The following is a 26,333-nucleotide window of genomic DNA, read 5'->3' on the forward strand; positions in this document are numbered from 1 at the left end:
AGTCCATCACCTCTAGCACAGGAGATGGGTAACATGTAAAACCACCAGTCCTGTGGAATCTTGGTTAGTCAGTAGGTGAGACAGACTTCTTAATTATTTCAAAGCTGTCCTATGCACAAAGAGTACTTATCGAGATGCATATTTTTGGAACCTATGTAAAACTCTGCCCTAATTCTAAGATAGATAGAATCAGAAGTTTCAGCCCGGGAGTGGGTGGAACTCTTTCCAAACAGTGGCCTAATCAGTCTGCACAGGGAAGAGGAAAAGTGTCTCCCTCATTGGCCTTCCTTCTCTGTGGGCTGACTTTTAGGTGATAGCCTTTGGAATGGCACACAGAGAAAGAGAGAAAGAGAGAGAGAGAGAGAGAGAGAGAGAGAGAAATAGCATGCTTCAGTCTATGCTCAGTTCTTTTTCTGGAGACAGACAGCATTTTTCATCATAAGTCCTTCAGAGTTGTCTCGGATCATTGTATTGCTTAGAATAGCTAAGTCATTTGCAATTCTTCATCATACATTATGGCTGTTACTGTGTTTAGTGTTCTGGTTCTGCTCACTTCACTCTATATCAGTTGATATAAGTCTTTCCAAGCTTATCTTCCTGCTCCTCATTTCTTATGGCACAGTAATATACTGTATATTCTTAATAAATGTTTGTTGGATTTATTTATTGCCATTGATAACTGGTTCACTAAATTACATCTGAAGCCTCAGGTCTGCTCTCTCACTTAGATCAGGCAGGCATTCGATTGCAATGCATAGATCAAAGGGCAAAGTGAGAGAGGGTTTATTTTTCAAAAAAATCAATTCCTTCCCTTCAAACATTACCCCACTGCCATCATTATAGTCAGTGCTGAGTTAAAACATTTCTAGGGGGAAAATAACACCTGAACCACTAGTTATTTCACTCCCAAGCTTGATAAGGAGGTGTGTCTCCTGACCCAGTTTGGGAGTGGGTGACACTCTTTCCAAACAATGGCCTAATCAACCTGAATAGGCAAGAGGAAAAAGGTCTCTCTGATTGGCTCCCTCCCTCTCTACAGACTGACTTCTAGGTCATAGCCTTTGGAGTGACACACAGTTATCTCCGGTCTCAGTCCTCTTCAGGAGAGGTATCATTCCAGGCAGATACTCAAAGGAAACAGACCTTCAGGAGAAAGAAGATGCCCAGATATACGGTCCACGTCCGGGGGGAGTGGCTGGCTGTGCCATGTCAGGATGGCGGTCTCACGGTGAGGTGGTTGGGCCGGGAAGCCGTGAGGAGGTACATGAAGAATAAGCCTGACAATGGAGGTTTTGCCTCAGTGGATGATGTGAGGTTCTACATGCGGAGATGTAAGGGGTTGGGTCTGCTGGACCATGATGACCTGTTAGAAGTTGCCTTGGAGAACAATGAATTTGTGGAAGTTGGTAAGTAGAGTCAGTGGGGTTATAGATCGGAGCAGAAGTAGACCATGAATGGAGAAAGGAGGTGGCGTCTCTCAACCCACCCTTCCGAGTCATCCTTCCTGGCTGGAAGATACGAACAGGATCACTGGCTGAGAGCTAGAAGAGGTCCAACTAGGTCATCTGGTCCAACTTGATCATTTTACAGATGAGGAAACTGAGGCCTTGAGAAGGGAAGGGCCCTTCGAGGTTGGTTATCTGTTCCAGCCTCCTCATTTTATAAAGAAACTGAGTCTCAGAGAAAAGAAGGGCTATTGAAAGTTACCTAGTTCAACTCCCTCATTTTACAGATGAGGAAAGTGAGTAAGGAAAATGCATCCTAGAAAGAAAAAAATGATTTTTGCCCAAGCACACACAGTGCTCTTTAGAGAAGAAGTTTTTGAAGGTCAGTTGTTGTTGTGTGATTGGTGGTTCTTGGGAAAGGAGCAGGTCAAAGGGAAGGAATTTATTTTATTTTTTTTATTTAAGGAATTATTTTAAGTCCTACTCACTATACTTTAACACCTACTTTCTCTTTCTTTTTAAAAATGTCTTAGTGATGTCTTTTGTTTGTATATAATCAATCAATCAGTAAACATTTGTGAAACGCCTATTGTGTGCCAGGCACAGTGTTAAGTACATGTTGAGCAATATGTGTTTAACACTGTGCCTGGTGCATAATAGGAGCTTAATAAATGTTTACTGATTGATTAATTATATATTACACATATATGTATGTATGTATGTATGTGTATATATATTTTTCTGTCCTTTTTAGTTACTCACATCTCTGCAATGAGGATCATAGATCTGGAAGGGACATTAGAAGCCATCTAGTACAACTCATTTTTACAAAAGAGGAAACTGAGGCCTAGAGAAATGAAGAGAAACTTGTCCAGGGCCACACTGGTAGTAAGTGGCAGAGCTATGAGGGAAAGTAAACTTCATTCATCGAGAAGCATCACAGTATGGCAGAAAGAATGCTGGCATGGAGTCAAGGGACCTGGATTCAAATCTTGCCTCAAATATTACCTTGATGACTTTGGTCAATTACTTGACCTCTCTTTGCCTCAGTTTCCTCATCTTTAAAATAAGGAGGTTGGGCAAAATGACCTCTAAATTCCTTTCCAACTCTGTGATCCTCTAATGACTTGTCTCCCAGTACTATTATTGATTTCTCTCTCTCAGTGGTCTTTCTTCCATTTATGTAGCCATCCAGAGCATCATTTAGAATCTGTGCTTTTGTAAAAGATGCACTTCAGTCTAAAGACAATTATTCCTAGGAGTTGAGAGTTGAGCTGCAGTCGGCCAGTAAACATTTAAGCACCTACTATGTGCCAGGCAGATTGCTAAGCCCTGAGTATACAAAAAGAGGCAAAAGACAGTCTCTGCTGTCAGGGAGCTCACAGTCTAATGGGCAGATGATGTATAAACTAGATAGATGATAAATAGATAGATGATAGATGGATAGATAGATAGAGGGACAGACCAATAGATGGATGGATGGATGCATGGGTGGATGGATGGATGGATGGATGGATGGAGAGAAAGACAAACAGAAAGGTAGACAGAAAGATAGATGGATGGATAGACAGAGGGACAGAGAAAGATAGATGGAGGGACAAATGGATAAATGGATGGATGGATAGATATATAGACTAGCAGAAAGACAGACAGATAGAGATAAATAGATAAATACAGGTAGAGAAATAGATACAGATATATATATAGAGAGAGATAAATGGATGGATGGATGATAGGTTAATAGAGATACAGATAGAGATAGATACATACAGATAAAGACACAGAAATAGATAGAGATAGAGAAAGGAGACAGAAAAACAGACAGAAAGAGAGAGAGAGAAAGAAATAGAGAGAGAGAGAGAGAGATGCATTAGAATAAAGAGGGGGTATCAAGAATGGTTTCCTGGGGCAGTTTGGTGGTGCAGTGGATAGAGCTCTGGCCTTGAAGTCAGGAGGACCTGAGTTCAAATCCAGCCTCAGACACTTGACACTAACTGTGTGACCCTGGGCAAATCACTTAACCCCGATTGCCTCACCAAAAAAAAAAAAAAAAAAGAATGATTTCCTGAAGAAGGTGGGATTTAGCTGGGATTTGAAGGAAGTCATGGAAGCCGGAAGGCAGAGCCAAGGAGGGAGAGAATTCCAGGCCTGGGGGACAGACAAGGAACATGCCCATAGTCAGGAGACGGGAGGGTCTTGTGGGAGAGACAGCAAGGAGGCCAATGTTATTACTGGATGTGGTGAGGTACAAGGTGTAAGAAGACTGGAAAGTTCGGGAGGAGGCTGAGAGAGGAGCCAGACCTGTGGGGCAAGCTGAGCAGCCTGGGCCAGCTGGGCTCAGGGGGGATAGTGTGAAGACACCATGTGAAGGCAAAATAATGATAATAATAATAATAATGATAGCAATAATAATAACAGCAATAACAACAGCAGCAGCAACAACCATCGTTTACAAAGTGTTTTAAGATTTGCAAAAACACTGTTTTTCAAATAACATGTTACATCATTTGGTTAGACACTGGGGCCCTGGGAGTGTGAAGGGTTATAGCTGCCTGTATTCCCTAAATATATACCTTTCTACTAGTCTTCTCACTATTGCTACGCCTGTTTGTGGGAGGGGGAACCCCAGGCTTATTGGGGGCGGTTTTGTTACTATTCATGCTATGTTATTTCAGTAAACACCTTTGCTTTGGGGGGAAAGAAGGTGCAGTGACAGTTTCTGTTGTATTGATTCAGTTATTGATGGAAAGTGGGCTACATCGTGGCCTTGCCTTCTTTTTAACTGTAAAATTTTTGAGGGAAGTTTTGACCTTGCACCCTTTAAGACTCATTGGCCTTCTCTTTTCAGTGATAGAAGGGGATGTGATGTCTCCAGACTTCATTCCATCTCAACCGGAAGGAGTTTATCTGTATCCTTTTCTGACCATCATCTTATCCTTCTTTGAGATCATCATTGCTCTGTTTTATGCATCTTTCCTTTAACAGGCTTTTTTCAGCTACAGCAAATACCGGGAACCTGACAAGGTAGGATTTAACCAATGGTCTTTCTGGTAGGAAGGGTCAGCTAGGTGGCGCCATAGTGGATAGAGCGCTGGTCCTGGAGTCAGGAAGATTCATCTTCCTGAATTTAAATCTGGCCTCAGACACTTACTAGCTGTGTGACCCGGGGCGAGTCACTTCACCCTATTTGCCTCAGTTTCCTCATCTGTCAAAAAGCTGGAGAAGGAAATGGCAAACCGCTCCAGTACCTTTGCCAAGAAAACCCCAAATGGGGTCACATAGAGTCAAACATGACTGAATTGATTCAACAACACCTTTCTGATAGGAAAATGCAGGCCAACAGTGGCAATTTTTATTTATAAAGGGAAGTGTCCTGAACCCTTTCCGACTGATGGCAGATAGTAAGAGAATTACCCCTGGCTTTAAGACACCAGCATGACCCAGTTCAGCAAGAATTATTAAGCACCTACTATGAGCCAGGAGCTGGGGGAGACAAAAACCAAACCACAGTAATTCCTGTAAGCTCCTCATGGAGCTTACGTTCTACAGTGTGACACCTTGTAAATAGTAGACACTCATGAAATAGTGGTGGAACTGAATGAATGCGCAGAAGGCCCTTATAGACATAGGAGAGATTTTGAGAAACTGTGCCAACTTTTGCTCTCTTTATCACAGTTTAGCTGCCCCTCCCACCCCTTATTTTAAAATCTACTGTTTTAAAACATGTGCTGTGACTGTATTCACATTTCACTACAGTGGTGAACTCTCTGGAGTACCCACATTCAATTCTGCGTATCAGAATATCAGAATTTCAGCATTGGAAGGGAGCTCAGACCATGTAATCCAAGTCATACTGAAAACCTAACATATCTGGCAAGTGATTTTCCAGCCTCTTCTGGCAGAATTTCAACGAGAAGGAAACTAGCACCCCATTCCACCTGTAGATGACTTTAACTGCAAGGAACTTTATCAAATCCTAAATGGACCTATGGGCCAACATCCACCTACAGCTCCTAAATCTGTCCCTTGGGGTGAAATGGAATAATCTAATCCCTCTTCCCGTGTGACAGCCCTTGGAACACTGGAAGACGGTATCACATCATCCCCTCTCCTCTTCTTCAGGCTAAATAGCCTTGATTCTGCCACACTGAAATGCAGGGGTGTGCTGGTAAATATTTAACTCCCAGCTCTCTGGAAACAAAATGTATGCAAGACACACTTTTAAGTTTCATCGCCATTAGCAACATTTTCTCCATTACTTTATAAAGTCTAGACAATCAACAAGATAAGAAATCAATCTTCAATTTGTAATTTGCTGATTTCCAAGGTATAAATGCTTCCAATGAAATCTATTTATTTATTTACTTGCTTACTTGCTTACTTATTTATTTTTATTTTTCCCCAGTTACATGTAAAGACCATTTTAAACATTCATTTTAAAAAATTTTAAGTTCCAGATTTTCTCTCTCCGTCTCTCACCTCCCCCTCCCTGAGACAGTAAGCAATTTGATATGAGTTATATGTGTTCAGTCATGCAAAACATATTACCATATTAGTCATCACACTGAAATTCAATTGGTTGCAGCACACACACACATACACACACCTGCCCCATGTATATGGCAAAGGTCCTTCTCCATTCTGTTTGCCCTTCTCTGTACACTCTCTAGCTTTTATCAATGTCCACCTTCAACTATGGTCCTCAGAGCCTAACACAACGCTCTAGGTGTGATCTGACAAGCGCAGGACACAGTGGGACTTATCACCCCCTTATTCCAGAAATTGTTGTCTCTCAATGAAGCCCAAGATTCCATTGACTTGGGGAGGGGCTCACCTCACCCCGTTCACTTGTAGTGTCTCATATCCATTGAGTTCTTCCCTCACTAAAATCCACTTCTTTTGACCAGTATATCGCCTTAGACGGAGATAGTCTGACAACCGAGGATTTGGTCAGTTTAGGAAAAGGACTGTACAAAATCAAGGTAAATATATTAGGTAAGGGGAGACACCCTGAAATCACCACTGCCCCACCTTAGGAAATATCCCAACCAAGCCCCTTATCTATTGTTTCCTAGCTTACTCCGGAGGCTGAGAAGCGAGTGCAGGACTCCAGAGAGGTCATCGAAAGTATCGTGAGAGAGAAAACCGGTATCCATTCATTCTCCTTTGGGGCATGAGATCTAAATATAATTTTTTAAATGAAATGATTATCTGTGGCTAATCGACCCCATATCTTCTTTCCTTTTCAGTTGTTTATGGAATCACTACTGGATTTGGAAAATTTGCCAGAACTGTCATCCCCATCAGTAAGCTAAGGTAGGTGGGAGACATTTTCTCTGAGTAATTTACTCAGATTCTTTGTGAATTCATTTCGTAATGCTCCTAGACAGCTTGGTGGCATATTATATTGAGTACTAGATTTGGAGTTAGGAGGAACTGAGTTTAAATCTTGCTACAGATACTTACTAGCTGTGTGACCCTAAGCAAATCACTTAGCCACCATCTGCCTCAGTTTCTCCATTTTTAAAATAAGGGTAATAATAATAGAAACTCCCAGGTTTGGTGTGAGGATAAAATGAGATAATATTTGAAAAACACTTAGCACAGTGCCTGGCACATAATTAGTATGTAACAAATACTTGTTGACTGGCCTCTATCATTTTGGTGGAAATTGTTAAATGAAGAGAACCCAGGTTGAAGATTAATTTTTTTTTCTTTTCTTTCTCTCTCTTTTTTTCCTCTCCTCTCTTAGGGAACTCCAGGTCAATTTAGTGCGCTCCCATTCTTCAGGTAAGGAGAAGTTACTTGAAACTTCTGGTTTTTCTCTGAGTGGCAGAAGGGTTGGGATTGATTGGGGAAGACAAAATGTTTGTTCTGTTGATGTCCTCATAGGTGTTGGGAAACCACTGATCCCCGAGAGATGCCGGATGCTCATGGCTTTGAGAATCAATGTCTTAGCCAAAGGATACAGTGGAATTTCCCTGGAAACTCTCCAACAAGTTATCGAAATGTTTAACGGTAATTACCTGTTGGCTGGAAGTTTAATACAAAATAGAATGTTATCAGGCTAGTCAACGGGATGACAGGAAGGACAGGAAGAAGGGAATCAGAAAGGATTGAGATGGGAGGAGGGAAAGGGAAATGAGGAAGATGAATGTTACCAGAGATGGGGTTCAATTTTTTTATGTCAAAATATAGTCTATAAAAAAACTTTATTTTCTGTTAAATATGGAGTCAGGAAGGTCTGGATTTGAATTCCACCTCAGATTACTACTAGCTCTGTGATCCTGGACAAAGCCTCAGTTTCATCATCTGTAAAATATGGATAAAAATAACATCTCCCTTCAACAGCAAGAATTGTTGGAAGTGGAGTGGCTAGGTGGAGCAGTAGATAGAGCTCTGGCCTTGGAGTCAGGAGGACCTGAGTTCAAATCCGGCCTCAGACACATGACACTTAACTAGCTGTGTGACTCTGGGCAAGTCACTTGACCCCAATTGCCTCACCAGAGTGCAAAAAAAAAAAAAAAAAAAGAATTGTTGGAAGAATCAAATGACCTAATGTGTGTAAAATGCTTTGCAAACCTTAAAGGACTAAAAAAATGTGAGCTATTATCATTATCAGTTTTACAAAGATAAGAACAAATTACATAAGCTTTTTAGTCCCCAGTTGTCATAGCATCACAGAGCTAAAGCTGAAAAGAGGCTATCTAGACCAACCCCCTCATTTTACAGATGGGGAAACTGAGGGCCAGGGAGGGAATTACTAGCTGGCATAAAGTGACAGAGACAGTTAAGCAAGTGATTTTGATGCTGTTAAATTCTTTTGGGTAGAAAATACCTTGTACTTGAGCTGGGGAAATTCCATTGTGAAGCAACATTGGACACTCCCATATAATGAGGCTAGAGGACCAGGCCACTAGAGTGCCCCATTTTCTAGAATTTCAGCTGTTCCATCTCTGTTCTGCTGACCTGATCCAGCAATTGGCAGTTGTATCATAAGTGAATGTTTCTGTGACTACTTGGACTGATCATGGAATCATGGAATCCCAAAAATGGGAGGTGGTGTAGCGGGAAAAATACTAGATTCAGAATCAATGGACCGCGGTTGAAATCCCAACTATGCCACTTATTATCTATACAATCTTGAGGAAGTCACTTCCCTGGGGTCTCAGTTTCCTCATCTGTAAAATAAGGGAGTTGACCTAGATGCCTCTAAGGTCCCTACCAGCTCTAAATCTATGCTTTGATAACCATCTCACCCAGTCTTCCCCTAAAACATGAATTCCTTCTACAAGTTATATAAGCTTAAAATATTGGGCCTTTAGTCTTTGGTCATGGGGTCATAGGTCTAAAGTTGGAAATGACCCAACAAGTTGAATGACTATTCAACCTCCACATAAAGACCATCCCTGCCGAGTCACTCACTACCTCTTGGAATAGCCTGCTACAATTTGAGACATTTCTAATTGCTGGAATGTTCTCCCTAAAATCCAACCAAAATTCATGAACAAGACTAAACCTTCAGAGACTTGAAATGTTACCATGATCCCCTCTCACTCCATTCTTCTCTTCCCCAGGCTAAACAATTCCCAACCAATCCCCACAGAACACAATTTCAAGTCCCTTCACTGTTCTGATTGCTCTCCTTTGGTTGTATTCCAGCTTACCAATGCTCCTTCTAAAATGTGGTGTTTGAGGACCATAGGCTCCCAGATCTAAAAGGGACTCCAGAGGTCATCTATTCCCCACCTCCCCATTTCACAGAAAAGGAAACTGAGGCCCAGAGAGATGAAAGGATTGCTGATTTAGAGTGGAAAAGGACCTCAGAGGCCGTCTGATATAATCCCTTCATTTTTACGGATGAGACAATTACATCTCTGAGATATAAAGTGATTTTCCCAAGGTTACACAGGGAGTTGTAGAGCAGGATTTGAAGCCTAGTTTTATGATTTCCAATGCAGCAATCTTCACAGTATTTCACAGGGCTAGTAGTCCTGCTTTTTATTTTTATTATTGATCATGTTGGTTCACCCAAACTCTGGAAGTTTAGGTCTGCCCAATCTTACTCTACCTTGGGATTTTCCTGTTTAGATAGGAAGATAGCATGATAATTGGCCCCAGAGTCAAGGGAGCTGGGTTCAAACCCTGATGTTAATGGAGTAATAGAAATAGAAAGTGTGCTGGATTTGGAGTCAGACAACCTCTATTCAGATCCAACCTCTGTGACCTACGGCTAATCACTAAATGTCCCTGGTCCTCAGTTTCCTCGGCTATAAAATGAAGGAGCTACACTAGATGACCTCAAAGTTCCTTCCCATCTTTCAATCTATGATGCTTACTGCAATGACCTTAGATAGAGTGTCAGGAAGACCTGAGTTCAAATCCAGCCTCAGTCACTTACTAGCTGTGTGACCCTGAGCAAATCACTTAATTCTTTGCCTCAGTTTCCTCATCTGTCAAATAAGCTGGAGAAGGAAATGGCAAACCATTCCAGGATCTTTGCCAAGAAAACCCCAAATGGGGTCACAAAGAGTTGGATATAACTGAAAATGACTGAACAATAAAAGGATGGCCTTCAACAAGCCACTTAATCTCCATGAACCTTAGTTTCCTCTTCTGTAAAATAAGGGAGTTAGACGGAGTGTCCTCTGTGGTCTCCCCAAGCTCTGACTCTGTGATCTCATCCTCTGGATCTCGCTGGAACACAGTGGCTGCTCTTTGTGATAGCAGATAACGCCAGATTTGGGGGGAGGTGAGGCAGGTGGAGCTGGGGGAAGGAGGAAAAGGAAGGGTCTCTCTCCATCAGACACAGTGTGGTTAGAAGCCCATCCCATGTGCCCCATGGTAGCCTGATTTTTTTTCTCTCTCTCTCTTAGCATCCTGCCTGCCCTACGTTCCAGAGAAGGGAACAGTTGGAGCCAGTGGGGACCTGGCCCCGCTTTCTCACCTTGCCCTGGGTCTTATAGGAGAAGGAAAGATGTGGTCTCCAAAGAGTGGCTGGGCTGATGCCAAATATGTAAGGAAGCTCTGGGGGTGCCCACATGGATGGCCAATGCATAGCTGTGAAGCCAGATCAGATTTTACTCAGGATGCCCTCTAAGGCACAGGATTGGATCCTGTTGGAATCCTGCTGGGAAATTCAAATTGTTTTAGCAGCTACTCCCATGATACCACCTCCTGTAGAGCTATAATGCTATGTGAGGGGTGCATCCTAGGCTCAGACGTAGACAGATTAAGGAGGTCCTGGGTTCTAATCCCATCTCATATACTTACAAATCACTCTGGGCCTCAGTTTCCGCATCTGTAAAATGATGCGGTTGGACTACATGTCTTCTAAGGTTCCTTCCTGTTTTAAATCTATGATCTTATGACCTTCATGTTTAATGTTGCTATTGTTGTTCAGTCATTTCTGACCCTTTGTGACCCCATTTGGGGTTTTCTTGGTAAAGAGACTGTAGTGGTTTGCCATTTCCTTCACCAGGTCATTTTACAAATGAAGAAACTGAGGCAAACAGGATTAAGTGACTTACCCAGGGTCATACAACTAGTAAGTGTCTGAGGCCAGATTTGAACTCATGAAGATGAGTCTTCCTGACTCCAAAGCCATTGCTGTATGCACTATGGTGCCACATGTTTGATATTACCAAAATGCAATGTGGCATCAATCACTTTGCCCTGAACTTGTGTGTGTGTGTATGTGTGTGTGTTGGGCAAGAGGAGGGACATTTCAAAATCTCAAAACCTAAGACTACTCATAATCATAACTGTTAGATCAAAATTAGCTTAGAAAGAAGAGAAACTAAGGGTATAATCAGTCTACTCTACAGGATAGATAATTGGTCCCTGAGCAATTATGAAAGCCTAGAATTTCAGAGCAAGGGACCTTATTGAGAACCTGTTATTACTGAACAGGGTAGGTGCTTAATAATTGCTGGTTGCATTTAGCTTAGAAAAAAGAAGTCCTCAAGGCCTGGGCAGCGTCCACAGTGGATAGTTGTTCCCTGAGCAATTCCGAAAGCTCAGAATTTTAAAGCAGGAAGAATATCCAAGGCCATCTAGCCCAACCCACATTTGATGGAAATTCCCTCTACAAAATCACCATCAAGTGCTTATCTATCTTTTGTTTAAAGGCCTATAGGAACAGGGAGCCCAAGGCAGCCCTCTAGACACAGTAAAGAGCAGCCACGGCTGAACAGCTCTGATTATGAGGAAGTATTTTTCTTACTTTGGATTGGTATCAGCCTCCCTGCCCATTTCCATTGTTCCTAGTTCTGGCTTCTGGGGCTAAGCAAAAAAAAAAAAAAAAAAAAAAAAAAATCCCTAGTCTCTTTTCCATATAAGTTTTCAGATACTTGAAGATAGCTATCATGTTCCCTGGATGATCCTTTTAGTTTTAGCACTGAATAAACTCAGTTCCTTCCTTCCCACAACAGATTATTTTGTAGCCTTGTGCTGTTCTCACTCACGTTCCCCACTTAAGGGGAAGTGTCTGGGGCTTCTTCTCTGCCTGGGTCCTCTTTTGGTATGACACCCACAATCCAATGTTCAACAGTCAGCAGTATTCTTTGGACACCTGCTATATGCTAGGCACTGTGCTGGATAGAACCATAACTAGGGCTAGGTGATCAGACCTTTGGTCCAAGGTGCTGAAAATTATAGGGTGCTCATAGTACCTTCAGCATCACAGAAACAACTGAACTCCAAACTTAAAAGTGAAGCAATAATTAGATAAAATAGGAAGCTACTAAATACCAGTTTCATTGTGGTCAAGTCAGCATCTCCCCCTCAGCTAATCAGCCTCATTGTATTCCAGAGTCTTTTTCTCTGTTTTCTTCAACTTGATTTATATTTAATAGTTGATGTGTGGGTATATTTTGTGATGCTTGGCCCAGGCAGAAAAAGTTTTAGTTAGGGCTTTGGTATTTTGTACTGTGAGGTGCAGAGTTAGCCAGTCAACAAGCATTTATCGGTGGTGCTGTGTATAGGGTGCTGGGCTTGGAATCAGGAAGATTCATCTTCATGAGTTCAAATCTGACATCAGACACTAGCTGTGTGACCCTGGGCAAGTCACTTCACCCTGTTCACCTCAGTTGCCTCATCTGGAAAAGGAGCTGGAGAAGGAAATGGCAAACCACCCCAGTATCTGTGCCAAGAAAACCCCAAATGGGGTCTTGAAGAGTTGCACACAGCTGAAAACAACTGAATAACAACAAAAACCAAAGGAAAGATTGTTGGAGAAGGGGTAAGGCTAGAGCCGGAGATGCCAACCCACGTAGTTGCCCTGACATCTGAAGGAGCCTTTACTAGCATAAACATGGATGTGGAATCAGGTTGTTATTTATTTCTGAAATCCCCTCATGTCTTGTCATTCGTTCTGCAGGTCCTACAAGCCCATGGATTGAAACCAGTGACTTTGAAGCCAAAAGAGGTAATGTATTTTAAAGCCACTGCTTGGAGAAAATGATCAGTGTATAACCCCATCTCCTTCCCCTGTCACACTCATTTCTAACATGGGAATAATAATAGCTCCCAGGGTGGTTGTGAGGATAAAATGAAATAATATCTGTAAAGCGCTTTGCAAACTTTGATACACATTACCAATGCTAGCTAGCTATTGCCTTAATCTTTCACCTATTACGTATCAGAGTCAGGACCCAAACCAAGGTCTGAGGAATCATTGATCTAGAGATAGGAAGGACCTCAGAGAAAATCTAATCCAATCCCCTCACTTAAGTAAACTGAGACCAAAACATTAAATGATGTGACAAAAGTCACCCAACTGGGAAGGATTAGAATTGGGATTCCAGTGCAGGGAGTCTAACAGCAGGGCAGGCAGCTAGGTGGCACAGTGGATAGAACGTCAGCCCTGGAGTTAGGAGAACCTGAGTTCGAATGTGGCCTCAGACACTTACTAGCTGTGTGACCCTGGGCAAGTCACTTAACTCTGTTTGCCTCAGTTTTCTTTTCTGTAAAATGAGCTGGAGAAGGAATCTCTTTGCCAAGAAAACGCCAAATGGGGTCACAAAGAGTTAGATATGACTAATCAACCGAAAAATTCTAACACTAAGTTGACAGCTCTATGCTGAGTCAAAGGTGAAGAATCTGGTAGAAAAATAGATGAAATAAAGTGAGCATTGACTCAGAATCTGAAAGGACCTTGATCGTCATCTAGTCCAACCAGGGAGGTTATTTAGCTTGCCCAAAGTGCCCAGGTAGAAAATGGAAGAGTCAGGATTTGAACCTAGGACCGTCCAATTCCAACTTTGGGCGCTCTCCACTATATACCACCGTGCTTAGAGCAGTTGGGTCCCCGTGTCTCTCTCTCTCTCTGTCCCCCAAGGGTCTGGCTCTCATCAATGGGACCCAAATGATCACGTCCCTGGGTTGCGAAGCCGTTGAAAGAGCGAGTGCCATCGCGAGGCAAGCTGACATCGTGGCTGCTCTGACCTTGGAAGTGCTGAAGGGCACCACCAAAGCCTTCGATACAGGTCGGTATCCGTGCTGCCTCCTCTTGGGGCTGGGCCAGCCAACAGGAACTGGACAATTCAGGGATTAGTGGTGGAGAAAGCATGGGGACCAGCATTCCTCAAATCAGGAGGGGATGCTTGGGGTAAAGATGGATTTTTTTTGGCATCAGATCCCCAAACTAGAGCCAGAGGATCTGGCACTGCCATGTTACTACCCATGTGACCATGGCCAAGTCACTTGACCTCCTTAGGCCTCAGTTTCCTCATCTGTAAAATGACTGATTCCTAGATCCCTTCTATCCCCAGAGTTATAAGCCTATGAGCTTTCTGCTTGATGAATTGAAGAAAGATGAAGCACAGGCCCTGGAATCAGGAGGACCTGGGTTCAAATCTGACCTCAGACACTTGATGCTTACTAGCTGTATGACCCTGGGCCAGTCACTTAACCCTGACTGCCTTGCAAAAGAGAAAAAAAGAAAGATGAAAGGAAGCATTACTTCACACAGTCAGTACAAAAACAGGGAGATTTGTTAGTCTCATGAGGAGGTTAACATTTATGGTCTGATTAGATCAGGTCCCGTCCACTATATGGAAAAGAGAAGAGCACAGATGGAATGACCAGTGATCCCCTTGAGGAATTCCACCTCCTCCAGCATTCCTCTTTAGCTGGCCTGCTTGTGATCCGTGTAGTCAGAGGGGGCTGGAATTTGCTTCCCCTGGACTCTTGATATGTCAGTAAAAGGCTTCATCTCCTTTTGTCCTTCCCAGCATTCATTTCAACAAGCTTTCATTAAGTGTCTGCTGCGTACAAGATATTGTGCTAAGGGGCAGAGTGTACAAAGGCGAAAACTAAAATTGTGCCTGCCCTCAAGGAGCTTATGTTCTCCTGGGGGAATACAACATCAATCAATTGATTAATCAACAAGCATTTAGTAAACACCTACTGTGTACCTGGCACTGTGCTGGATGCTAGGGATACAAAGACAAACGTGGAAAAAATCCCTACTCTGAAGGAGTTTATAGTCTGAAGAGAAACAAGATACAAGTTATTATGGATATATAAAGTGTTTTTGAAGTAAACACAAGGTGGGGTGTGTGTGTGTGTGTGTGTGTGTGTGTGTGTGTGTAAGGGGGATAATCTTCATTTAAGAGGAGTTTGTGCTTGGTTATGAAAAAAGCTTGGGATTCTAAGAAAATCCTTAGATGAGAAAGATGTGCATTCCAGGTCTAGGAGACAGCCCGTCCAGAAACCTCTTCTTAGAAGTAGCCCTTGAACTGAGCCTCCAGGATTCCAAGAGGCAGGGGTGACAAGGCAAAGCATGGGGACCGCCCTCTGCTAAACTGAGGTCTGGAGGTGTGAGCCTGGGTTGATGCCCTGGAGCTAGACAGAGGACTTTGTTTTTTATCCATAGGCAATAGGGGGCTGCTGATGTTTCTTGAGCAGGGAATGGCAGGGGCAGACCCGTGCCTTAGGAATATTAATATGGCACCTGTTGAGAATGGAGAGGCTAGAGGCAGGAAGGCCACTTAGGACTGCCACAATCAGCTAGGCAAGAAGTGATGAAGCCTGAACTAATTTGGTGAATAGAGAAAAGGGTGTGGATATGAGAGATGCTCCTGTGAGTAGTGGATGTGAAAAATGGAGAAGCAGAATTGAAAAGACTCGGCCATCAACTGGATATGTGGAATGAGGAGGACTGAGCTTAGGATGACTGCTAGGTTGTGATCTCGGGTGACTGAGAAAATGATGGCACCTCCAAGTATAGAACAATGCCGGCCCCGCCCGTGTTGGACAGCACAAAATCAAGCTGCAATTCAGGGCGAGCTGGGCTTGCTTGGACTATCACTTTTATGGCTGCTTCTCTTGGAAACAGAATTAAGATGGAAACTAAAGTGAGGAGGACTGGTGATGGGCATCCTTAAATCCTCTTGTGTTTTAGCCAGAGACGTGCTTGTTTACAGACAGGCATAATCAGTTAGTCAATCAGTAAACACTTATTAAGTGCCTGGCATTATGCTAAGTGATAGGGATACAAAAAGAGACAAAAGACAGTCCTGGACCTCAAGGAGCTTAAAATCTAATGGGGAAGATAACAAATATGTACTCAAAAAGCTATATATAGGATAAATAGGAAATGAGGAACAGAGTACTCGAATTAAGAAAGGTTAAGAAAGACTTCCAGTAGAAGGTGAGATTGTAGCTGGGTCCTGGAAGCAGCCAGGGAAGCCAAGAGATGAACATGAGTATCCAGGCCTGGAGGATAGCCAGAGACTCGTGATTTCATTGGTATAGGGAACCCCTGGGTAAGGAAGCCTCATCTGGGACCTCAGGGAAAACAGTCACACCTTCCCATAAAGCATCCCTTGGCAGATATCAGGGAGCATCATTTTAATTAATACTAATATTATTAATAATAGCACCTCACATTTATATGGCATTTTGCAGTTATGATAGCACTTTCTTTGTGATAAGTATTATCATAAATTATAAATTATATTATAATTTATAATAATATCTATTATAAATTATATAATATATACATATATTTTATATATAATATAAATACAATAGCATTTCTAAATTAGACAAATAAATTATAAATTATTATAAATTATAAATATTATTATATTATCCCCATTTTGTACTCCAGGCTTAGAGAGATCAGACGCTTTGCCCACAGTCACTGGGCTATTGAGCATCAGGTCTTAGACTGACCCCAGGATTTCTATCTACACCTCCTGAGCTCTTTATACTATAGCAGGGCAATGGGTCTGACCCAGTACAGCCTCACTCTGAAGGAAAACGAAGGTCTCAGGGTCTTTTATCTTCTTTAATTCCAGACATCCACGCCCTGCGTCCTCACCGGGGGCAAATGGAAGTCGCCTTCCGGTTTCGATCCCTCCTGGATTCTGATCACCACCCCTCGGAAATAGCAGGTGGGAGATTCTCTGGGAGGAAACGTATGTGTGTCTGGTTAGCTGTCGGAGTCAGGGAGGAACATCGGCGTATAAGGATACGCCTCCCTCTGTCTCACACTCTCTTTCGCTCTTGCAGAAAGCCACAGATTTTGTGACCGAGTACAGGACGCCTACACGATGCGCTGCTGTCCACAGGTGAACCTAACATATTTTCTGGAAGCTTGAAAAAGAGAGCGATTGGAAGAAAAAGCAAGAGAGATACTGTGTAATGGGCTCCTCCTTACCCTTCCTTTGTCATGGCTTGTTCTGTGTGACTAACTGATTATTAGGAAAATTTTGCTTAGGTTCAGCTGAAACCTAATCACAGGGTCATAGGTCTGTAGCTGACAAGACCTTAGAGGTCATTGTCATTGTTGCTGTTTGTCCTTCATTCTCGAAGAGGACCGATGACATCAGGAAGGTGATGTTATGACTTGCAGGTGAATTGGATTTAAGTGAGGCAGAGCTGTACAAAGTCATCAGCCTCACTCTCTCCTCAAGAGTCACCTGAGTCCAGTGGCAAGACATGGATCAAGACCCTGGTCTTTTTAAGTTAAGGTCTTTCCCAGGTCCCAGTTTGTCTGAGGCAACACCCATTCAGTGATTTAAGGGTAGGATAGAACTGAGACAAAAGATGGCCTGGTTTGTCTTCCCAAAAGAATTAATCTGAGAGTGGGAGACTTTCAGAGTTTCTGGCCAGAAAAGAAAACAATTACTATTTACACTCATCCTGAGCCATCAAAACCTATTCTTAGAGGTCAAAGAATCATGGAATCATATATTTAGCTCTGGAATGGATTTTTGATGTCTACAAGTCCTACAAGCATAGATTTAGACTTGGAAGGGTCCTCAGAAGCCATCTAATCCAACTGCCTCATTTTACGGACAAGGAAACTGAGTCTCAGAGGGGGAGTGTGACTTGCTAAGATCACACAAGGATGGTGTCAGAGGCAGGATTTGAACCCAGATCCTATAATGTCAAATCCAGCGTTGTTTTCATTGCATTAATCACCCCTGGTTCTAGTCCTGTTCTCTGGGGCACAGCAGAACAAGTTCAATTCCCTTTGCAAATGACAACTCTTCAGATATTTGGCGATAGCCTTTATTCCCGGTCCCCACCCTCTACCTTAGCCCTGGGCAAAAAAATCCCAAATTCTTTCACTTGGTCTTTGCATGGGCATGATTTGGAATCTCTTCACTCCCCTTAAAAAAAAAAATTGTTCCTTCCTCTGACTTCCGTAACACTGGGCTTTTTTTTTTAACCTAAATACTTTTCCTGCTCATATTTTGCATTTTATACAGTGAAGGTATGTTTCCTTTTCCTTGCTCAACACCTCTGCTGGTCAGGCCATTGCTTGGCTTGCTCTAATGACTTTGTGTACTCATTTTTCACACCCCCATTAAGGCTAATTAAAAGACTGCCTGGCCCAACTAATTGAGAAAGTAACTGATCATCCTAGTAAGAGAATGGAATCTTTTAATGTCTGGCAGAGAATGACTGATCTTTTCAATTTTAAAATTCAGATGCATCATTTCCATCCTAATGCCATCTGATTGGTAGTGTTATTCTTCAAAATAGATTAAAGGGGAAATAGGGATGGCATCTTCTCTTGTGAAAGCAATCCATGCAATCCAAAAAAATTCAGTTTAGCTAAGAAATTCCTTGGTAGATTGAGAAGATGGGACCAAGTCACCTCTACTCTACCATTAAGTAGAGGTACTGGATTTTATAGAAATCCATTGTCTTGCAAATGCAGGTTGGTAAAGAATGTTGCCTGACTTAATGCCAGGAAGAGGCGTAATGTGGCACAATAAATATAGAGATGGCCTCAGAGTCCAGAGGACTTAGGTTTGACATGTGGAGACAGAGAGAGAGAGAGAGAGAGAGAGAGAGAGAGAGAGAGAGAGAAGAAAGAGGAAGGAAGAGAGAAAGAAAAAAGAAAAAAGAGAGAGGAGTGAAGGGAAGGGAGAAAGGAAGGAAGAGAGGGAGGGGAAAGAAAGAAGAAAAAATAAGAAAGGGAGGAAGAAAGAGAGAAAGAAAAAAGAAAGAGAGAAAGGGAGGAAGGAAATAAAAGGAGAAAGGAAGGAAGAGAGAAAGAAAGAAGAAAAGAAAGAAAAAGAAATGAAGAAAGGGAGGAGGAAAGAAAAAAGAAAGAGAAAGAAAGGAAGGAAGAGAAAGGAGAAAGGAAGAGAGGGAGGGGGAAAGAAAGAAAAAGAAAAGAAGAAAGAAAGAAAAAAGAAAAAGGGAAGAAGGAAGGGAAAGGAAAGGAAAGGGAAAGGAAGGAAGAAAGAGGGAGAAAGAAAGAGAAAGAAAGGGAGGAAGGAAGGACTAGAAAAGAAGGAAGGAAGGGGGAGGCAGAGAGAGAAAGAGAGAGAGAGAATTTTTGCCCTCAAGGAGCTTGCATTCCACTGGGAGAGTCAGTCAGTGAACAAACATTAATTAAGCACTCATGAGAAGAGATATAACTAGAAAAGACTGGGCATATAAACAGATAACTGTAATTATTTGAGGAAAGAAGGACCACTCAGGGGGAGGGTTAGCAGAGGTTTCCCCCTGGAGTGGGCATATCAATTGAATATGGAAGAAAGCCAAAATTTCTAAAAATGGAGATGGAGAGTATATTTTAGGCACAGGTGAAAGTATGGGCCAAAATATGGAGGGAGGAAATGGGATACTAAGTTTAGGGAACACCCAGGGGCCAGTTTGGCTCCACCATGGAGCCCATGGAGAGGAAGAACATGTAAGAAGCCTGGAAATTAGATGGAACCAGACTGTGAAGGATTCCCAATGCCATCCTGAGGAGTGTATTTAAAGGCAATAGGGAGCCCCTATCAGTTTTTGAGCATGGGAATGACATGGTCATAAGAGTAGAGTCTGAGGACTTCCCTGAAAGCAAGATCGCATTTATAATGAGACACTTTTTGTATTAGATGTGGGATCAAAGATGACCCCACCTTCACCAATGGTTTATGCTGTAGTATGATGACAAGGTCCTCATGGATTTATGAAGCAAATTGAACTTTTTTTTTTTTTGGCTAGGCAATGGAGTTAAGTGACTTGCCCAGGGTCACACAGCTAGTAAGTGTTATGTGTCTGAGGCCAAATTTGAACTCAGATCCTCCTGAATCCAGGGCCGGTGCTCCATCCACTGCACCACCTAGCTGTCCTGAATTGAACTATTTTCAAATTGCAATTATGTCATGATTTCCACTGGCTAGCCTTCATTGCCAGGGCTCAGACTTTCCTAGAGCACTTTGCCTGACTCTAGCCTCTCCCTCATTTCAGTCTTATTGGTATATATGCCATAGCTCCCTTCTTAGACTATAAGCCTCTTGAGTCTAGGGACTGTATCGTTTCCCCCCTTTGTATTTCCAGTGTCTAGCCCAGAGTCCATAATGGGTGCTTTATTTTTTTAATTTAATTTTTATTTAGTATTTTATTTTCCCCCAATAACACATAAAAACAATTTTCAAGATTCATTTTAAAAATTTAGTTCCAAATTCTCTCCCTCCCTCCCTATCCCTCTCATTGAGAAGACAAGCAATGGAATATAGTCATAATAGGTGCTTAATGATTGAATTGAGGGTGGGGGAGCTTTGAAATATCCTCAGGAATTCTTGGTTTTCAGAGAGGGGAAGAAGTTCTATTTGAGCCAGTTGGTCCTAATTCCGTGTTTCGTTTCTTCTAGGTCCATGGTGTGGCCAACGACACAATAGCCTTTGTGAAGGACATCATCACGACAGAAATTAACAGTGCAACAGACAACCCTGTATCCTTTGATGGCTCACCAGCTCTGGGGAGTCTTGGCTCTGGGGAAAATTAATATTTTAGTTGTGTATCTTAAAATAAAAGAGGTATCACAGCCCAGGGGATAGGGGGGCAGCCTTGCAGTCATGAGGACCTGGCTTTAAATCTTGCCTCTGGGCAAGCCCCTTCATCTGTGTCTGCCTCAGTTTCCTCAACTGTAAAATGGGGATAATATAACAGCACCTATTTCACAGGGCTGTTGTGAGGATGAGTTGTGATAGTGTTTGTAAAGGGCTTAGCACAGTGCCTGCATGTAGTAGGAGCTGTATAAATGTTAACTATTGTAGTAGTAGTAATAGCGGTAGTAGTTGTAGTAATAGTAGTAGTAGTAGTAGTAGTAGTAGTAGTGGTATTTGTCATCAGAAGTGGGACTTGAACCCAGATCTTGCTGGTTCTGAGGCCATTAGGCCACAGTGCCTCCTCTAACATGGTGCCTTTCTATAGAAGATGGGGATTTCATCAGTACAGGAAACTCCCAGGTGAGAAAGCTCCTTCCACTCCTGGCGGGGGGCACCTTCTCTGAAACTTCATCTTCGAGAATAGCGTAGGGGCACTGTCACACTGTCAGCATGTGTCAGAGGCAAGATTTGAACCCAGGTCTTTGGGCCTCTGAGGCCAGCTCTCTATCCACATCTCAGAGACCATGTAGTATAGCACCCTACTCCCCTCCAACAACATGCCCTGACAAGGGGTCATTCATTCTTCTCTGGAAGATCTCCGAAGACAGGAGACCACTCCTTTTTTTTTTTGGAGGCAATCAGGGTTAAGTGACTTGTCCAGGGTCACACAGGTAGTAAGTGTCTGAGGTTGAATTTGAACTCAGCTCCTCCTGACTCCAGGACCAGTGCTTTATCTACTGTACCATCTAGCTGCCCCTGAAATCTGCCACTTTCCAAGGCAAGCCAGCATCCCTTGGGAAGGAGTTAATTGTTATTATTCTTTGCAACAAGCCAAAATCTGCATCCCTCCAATTTTCACCCACTGCTCCTAGTTCAGCCTTGTGGGGCCAAGCAGCAGCATGGTAGAGCCAGCTGATAGAGAGCTGACAATAAAGGGCAACATGTCTTTAGTACTTCCCTACTTCTGTCCCAAGTGTCTTGATTGATGGCCGCAACACTCACCGATACAAGATCTGCAGGTCATGAAAATGTGAAGGCTGGAGCAAGAGAGCACAGTGGCTAGAGTCTGTCTGCAGCTGCCTACTTATGGAACAAATTAATTTAATGCTTCTTTATTTTCCCAGGGTTGTTCTGATGCATTTAACAAAAGGCCTTTAGTACCAATTTTGAACATGATTTCTGTGGCTAGAATTTTTTTTTAAAATCACTTAATGTTTTATCCTGAGCCTTGATTTCTGAAACAGACTTCAGGTGATTCAGAGTGTAGGTGGTTTTCAGCTTGTATGGAAAAATGGCAAGGAAGTTTCCATTCTCACACAAAAAGAGCTCTCTGCTTGCCTCAGTGGTGTAGAATTTCTGCTCTGGGGACTGTTTTTCATCTTGGACATACAAAGGGACTGCAAGAGTAATTCTGCAAAATGTCCCGTGGTGGCTTGGGTTCCCAGGAGTTAACACTGTCAGTCACAAGTCAGACTGGCATAAATATTTTTGGAAACAGTGCAGGCTTTGTGAAAAGTACCAGTCCCCTGAGTAGCCCAATCTCCATATTCATATTCTCTCTCTCTCTCTCTCTCTCTCTCTCTCTCTCTCTCTCTCTCTCCCTCTCCCTTTCTCCTCCCTCTTCCCTCCCTCTCTTTCCCTGTCTCTTTCTATCTCTGTCTCTTCCTCCCTCTCTTTCTCTACTCCCTCCCTTCCTCTCTGGCTCTCTGGTGCTCTCTCTCTCTCTCTCTCCCCCCTCCTCCTCCTCCTCCTATTTCTCCTCCTCCTTCTCCCCCTTCTCCTTCTCCTCCTCCTCCTTCTCCTTCTCCTTCTTCTCAGTCTCCTTCTTCTTCTTGCCTCCCTGCCTCTCCCTCTGTCTCTGTCTCTTTGTCTCTCACTGTCTCTCACTCTTGCTTTCAATTTGGTATTCTTGAAAAAGGACAGGATAGGCCAACCCAGGGGCTAAAGTCCTCTGTTTATCCCCCAGCCCACTGGTCTGAGTTCTCCTGAAAGGCTCTGCCATAATGTTCTTTCCCTGGGGCTTCCAGGGTCTCCCCCATAAGGAGGAGGGAGGAGAACGTTTAATGTCCTGTTTGGTTGCACAGCTGGAATTGCCAACTTATGCCAAGGATGACTGGCACAAATTATTCCCAGTGGAGATATCTATATGTCATTAAGCTCGACTGGAGCCCCCAATTTGCTTCCTATGCCCTAGTGACTGTCTTGCAGCTCTACTTCTATCAGTCAGTCAACAGTCATTTATTAAATACCTACTATGTGCCAGGTGTTGGGTGAGGCCCTAGGGAAACAAAGGAAAATGGAGCAGACCCCGCCTTTAAGGCATTTACACTCTAGTCCCACCTGGCCCCATCTACCTTTCCAGACTCACTACCAGTGGCTCTATCCTGCCAAAATGGCCTTCTCAGTGTTCCTCACATTCAGCTCTCCATCTCCTGGCCAAAATGCTGTCCCTCCTCAGCACCTTACCTTTTGGAATCCCTGATTCCCTTCAAGACTGAGCTCAAAAATCCCCTTCTAAAGGAAGCCTCCCCTGCGGTCACCTCAGTCTTGCCTTGTATCTGCTTCGCACCTATAGGGGTGCAAATTGTCTCCCCCTTTAGAATGTAGTCTTGTTGGGAGGAAGGACAATTGAACTTTTGTCTCTGTGCCCCAATTGTCCCGCACATAGTAGGGGAAGGGAAGAAGGAGATAAGCATTTATATAGCACCTACTATGTGCTAAGCACTTTACAATTATTACTTCATTAGCTCCTCCTCCAACAATCTTGGGGAGTAGGTGCTATTATTACTCCCATTTTGCAGTTAAGGAAACTGAGGCAGACAGAGGTGAAATGACTTGCCCAGGGTCACACAGCTAGTGCCTGAGGCCAGATTTGAATTCGGGATCTTCTTGACCCCACATCCAAGGTTCATTCTACTGTGCCTTACCTGATAGGAACTTAATAAATGTTAATTGACTAATTAAAGGATCAGATGAGGTAACCTCTGAACTTCCATCCAGCTTTGGTCTATGATCCCATTAAGGATCGACAGTGTGCCAAGAACTGTGCTGGTTGTTTTGGCTATAAAGACCAAAACAAAACAGACCCTGCCCTCAAGGAGCTGACATTCTACTAGGGGTAAATAACATGAAAACATGAGTAAATACAAAATCTGTGCAAAGCTCCCTCTACATCTTCGCCTTGTCTTCCTTCAAGGCTCAGCTCAGGGGTCACCTTCTCCATGAAGCCATCTCTGATTCTCACCAGTTCTTAGCCCTCTCCCCTTCCTCAGTTTATAGTAGGGCAAGCTCAAGGTTCACATGATCTTTCATGCTGACCCAAAAAATCCCTATTTTTTTTTGGCTTATTACTCCTTCTCGCTAGGAGCTTCCTCTGGGGAGTCTGGCGTATCTATAGCTTGCGTCTATAGATAGCATGTGCACAGACAGTAAATGTGGAATACTTTGAAGAGGAAGTGAGCTTTCATGATTGGAGGGCAGAGAGTGAGAGAAGGAAAGCCTTCAAGGAGGAGGTAACCCCTGAACTAGGGCCTAGATGAAGATTACCACTCCAAAAGAGCCAAGATGACAAAGATGTGAATTTCAGGCAGGGAGATAGACTGTGCAAATGCACGTTTGCATGAATGAATGAATGAATGAATGAATGAAACAAACATCAATTAAGCCTTTACTATGTACAAAGCGTTGTGCTTAGTACTGGGGTTACAAATTTAGAATAAAAGAACAATCTTTCCCAAGGAACTCTCATTCTGACGGGACAGACCACACATAGAGGGGAGGTTTCAGCTGCAAGTCAGATGGTAAGGAAGTGTGGCCCTTAGGGTATGTGGTAGAGCCAATGGTGATGCCTCTTGGTTCCAGTCATTTCCACTGATAAAACCATACCCCTTTCTGATGTTGAACCATTTGACGATTCCAAGGACTTGGTGCTGAGTCCAGCAACAGCTAATTATTCAATCTGGCTTTTTAGTGGTCGTTAAATATTCAGTGAACGTTCTTTTGCACAATAGATGCTTTGCATGAGAGACCAGGGATTAAAGAAAAAAATCTAACGCTCTCTTTGACTTGGTGTTTTTAGGCTTAAGGTAAAAGTGGGTGGTCTGGCAATTACATCATGAAAGGAGCCATTCTTGGTCTGGCAGAGGGAATTTTTTTCTCAGAACTAAGGGAAAGTAGATGTGTGAGATCTTAGTTCTTATGTCTACCTAGGACAGAGGTGGAGAACCTGTGGCCTTAAGGGCACGTCTGTTCTGTAAAATTTGGATTCAGTCAAAAAACCTAGAAGGCCTTAGGGCCCAAGGTACCCCACCCCGGGCCTAGGAAATGGATATGGGCTGGCCAACCATTGCAGCCTTTAGAGCAGGGCAGCTCTACCAATCATTTGAATACTTTTGCTTGGTGTCTAATTGGATATTTCTCTCCCCAGTGCCCACGGGAGAAATAATATGAAATGGAATCACTATTCCTACATTTGTTATGAAATTAGGCAAGGAGGATTTTGCAAATAGTATCAACTTGTGACTATTAGCAACAATAATGATGATTTTGGTTTCTTTTCTTTTTGTCAATGACATAATATTTGTAAAGTGCTTAGCACAGAGCCTGGTGCATAGTAGATGTCATATAAATGCTTGTTTCTTTCCTTTCCCTTCTCCCCAAAAAGAAAAGTAAAAAAAAATCCATTCAGGTAGTTTTTCTAGCACTTAGGACAGTGCCTGGCACCAAGTAAGCATTTAAGTGTTTATTGATTGATTGTCTGAACCTGTTATTTTATCCACGTAGGGAACTCTCAGTGTGATCACTCCTTTCACTAGCATAGGCCAACGATTCACCTGTCAGCCAGTTGGGTCAACAATCCTTTATCAAGTGCTTACTATCTGCCAGGTATTATGCTAAGCTCTGAGGGTACAAAGAAAGGCAAAGAGACCGCCCTTGCCATCGAGGTAATCCTGTGCTAATGCAACCTAAAGTCTTACAAAACCACTAACAATAATGGTTGCTTATGGGTATCTAGCACTCTTATGTTAGAAAGAGCTCCCATAGACATGATCTCATTTGACTTTCCTAACAACCCAGTAAGATCCTGGGAAGGTCATTTACCTTTTGGGGCCCCAATTTCTTCATTTATAAAATGAGGGGGTTGAACTATGTGACCTTTGGGGTCACTGCCAATTCTAGACCTACATGCTATGATCCCCACTTTACAGATGAGGAAACAGGCGTGGGGAGTTACAGTGACTTTTCCAGGGTCCCACAGGGAATGTCTAGGGGAGCTAGGGAGAAAGCCAAGGATCACGCTTGAGAAATGCTTCTAATGGGAAGGGAAGAAATGGCATTGTGACCCACTCATGCCATTAGTGAGTTCCTGGTTCTGGCACACACACGGTTTGTGGCGTCCGGGTTTTTGAGAAGCAATGTGGTCTGACTTGCGGTCAGGAGGACCTGGGTTCAAATCTCATCTCTGATACTTACTAGCTAATTCATTTTGCTTTATCTCCCTGACCCTCAAATGCCTTAGTTGTAATATGGGTGTAAT

General features: G+C 43.0%; 1 protein-coding gene across 2 annotated transcripts in view; it reads left to right on the plus strand.

The window, feature by feature from the left end:
- The first annotated feature begins 1,046 nt into the window (after nucleotides 1-1,046).
- Nucleotides 1,047-26,333, plus strand: part of HAL (histidine ammonia-lyase) — a 38,996-nt gene continuing 13,709 nt past the window's right edge. Inside the window, exons 1-14 of one of the 2 annotated variants that reach the window (XM_027855758.1) lie at nucleotides 1,047-1,406; nucleotides 4,294-4,354; nucleotides 4,442-4,469; nucleotides 6,353-6,427; nucleotides 6,521-6,593; nucleotides 6,695-6,761; nucleotides 7,198-7,235; nucleotides 7,338-7,463; nucleotides 10,322-10,461; nucleotides 12,826-12,873; nucleotides 13,786-13,933; nucleotides 16,754-16,849; nucleotides 16,968-17,026; nucleotides 20,560-20,640. In XM_027855758.1, the coding sequence (XP_027711559.1) occupies nucleotides 1,160-1,406; nucleotides 4,294-4,354; nucleotides 4,442-4,469; nucleotides 6,353-6,427; nucleotides 6,521-6,593; nucleotides 6,695-6,761; nucleotides 7,198-7,235; nucleotides 7,338-7,463; nucleotides 10,322-10,461; nucleotides 12,826-12,873; nucleotides 13,786-13,933; nucleotides 16,754-16,849; nucleotides 16,968-17,026; nucleotides 20,560-20,640 (1,287 nt within the window). In that variant the 5' untranslated portion in view covers nucleotides 1,047-1,159. The remainder of the gene's footprint in view (nucleotides 1,407-4,293; nucleotides 4,355-4,441; nucleotides 4,470-6,352; nucleotides 6,428-6,520; nucleotides 6,594-6,694; nucleotides 6,762-7,197; nucleotides 7,236-7,337; nucleotides 7,464-10,321; nucleotides 10,462-12,825; nucleotides 12,874-13,785; nucleotides 13,934-16,753; nucleotides 16,850-16,967; nucleotides 17,027-20,559; nucleotides 20,641-26,333) is intronic. The other variant, XM_027855759.1, reaches the window with a different exon arrangement.

This window comes from Vombatus ursinus, unplaced genomic scaffold (genome assembly GCF_900497805.2).
Source record: "Vombatus ursinus unplaced genomic scaffold, bare-nosed wombat genome assembly UNPS02011334.1, whole genome shotgun sequence".
NCBI lineage: Eukaryota > Metazoa > Chordata > Mammalia > Diprotodontia > Vombatidae > Vombatus > Vombatus ursinus.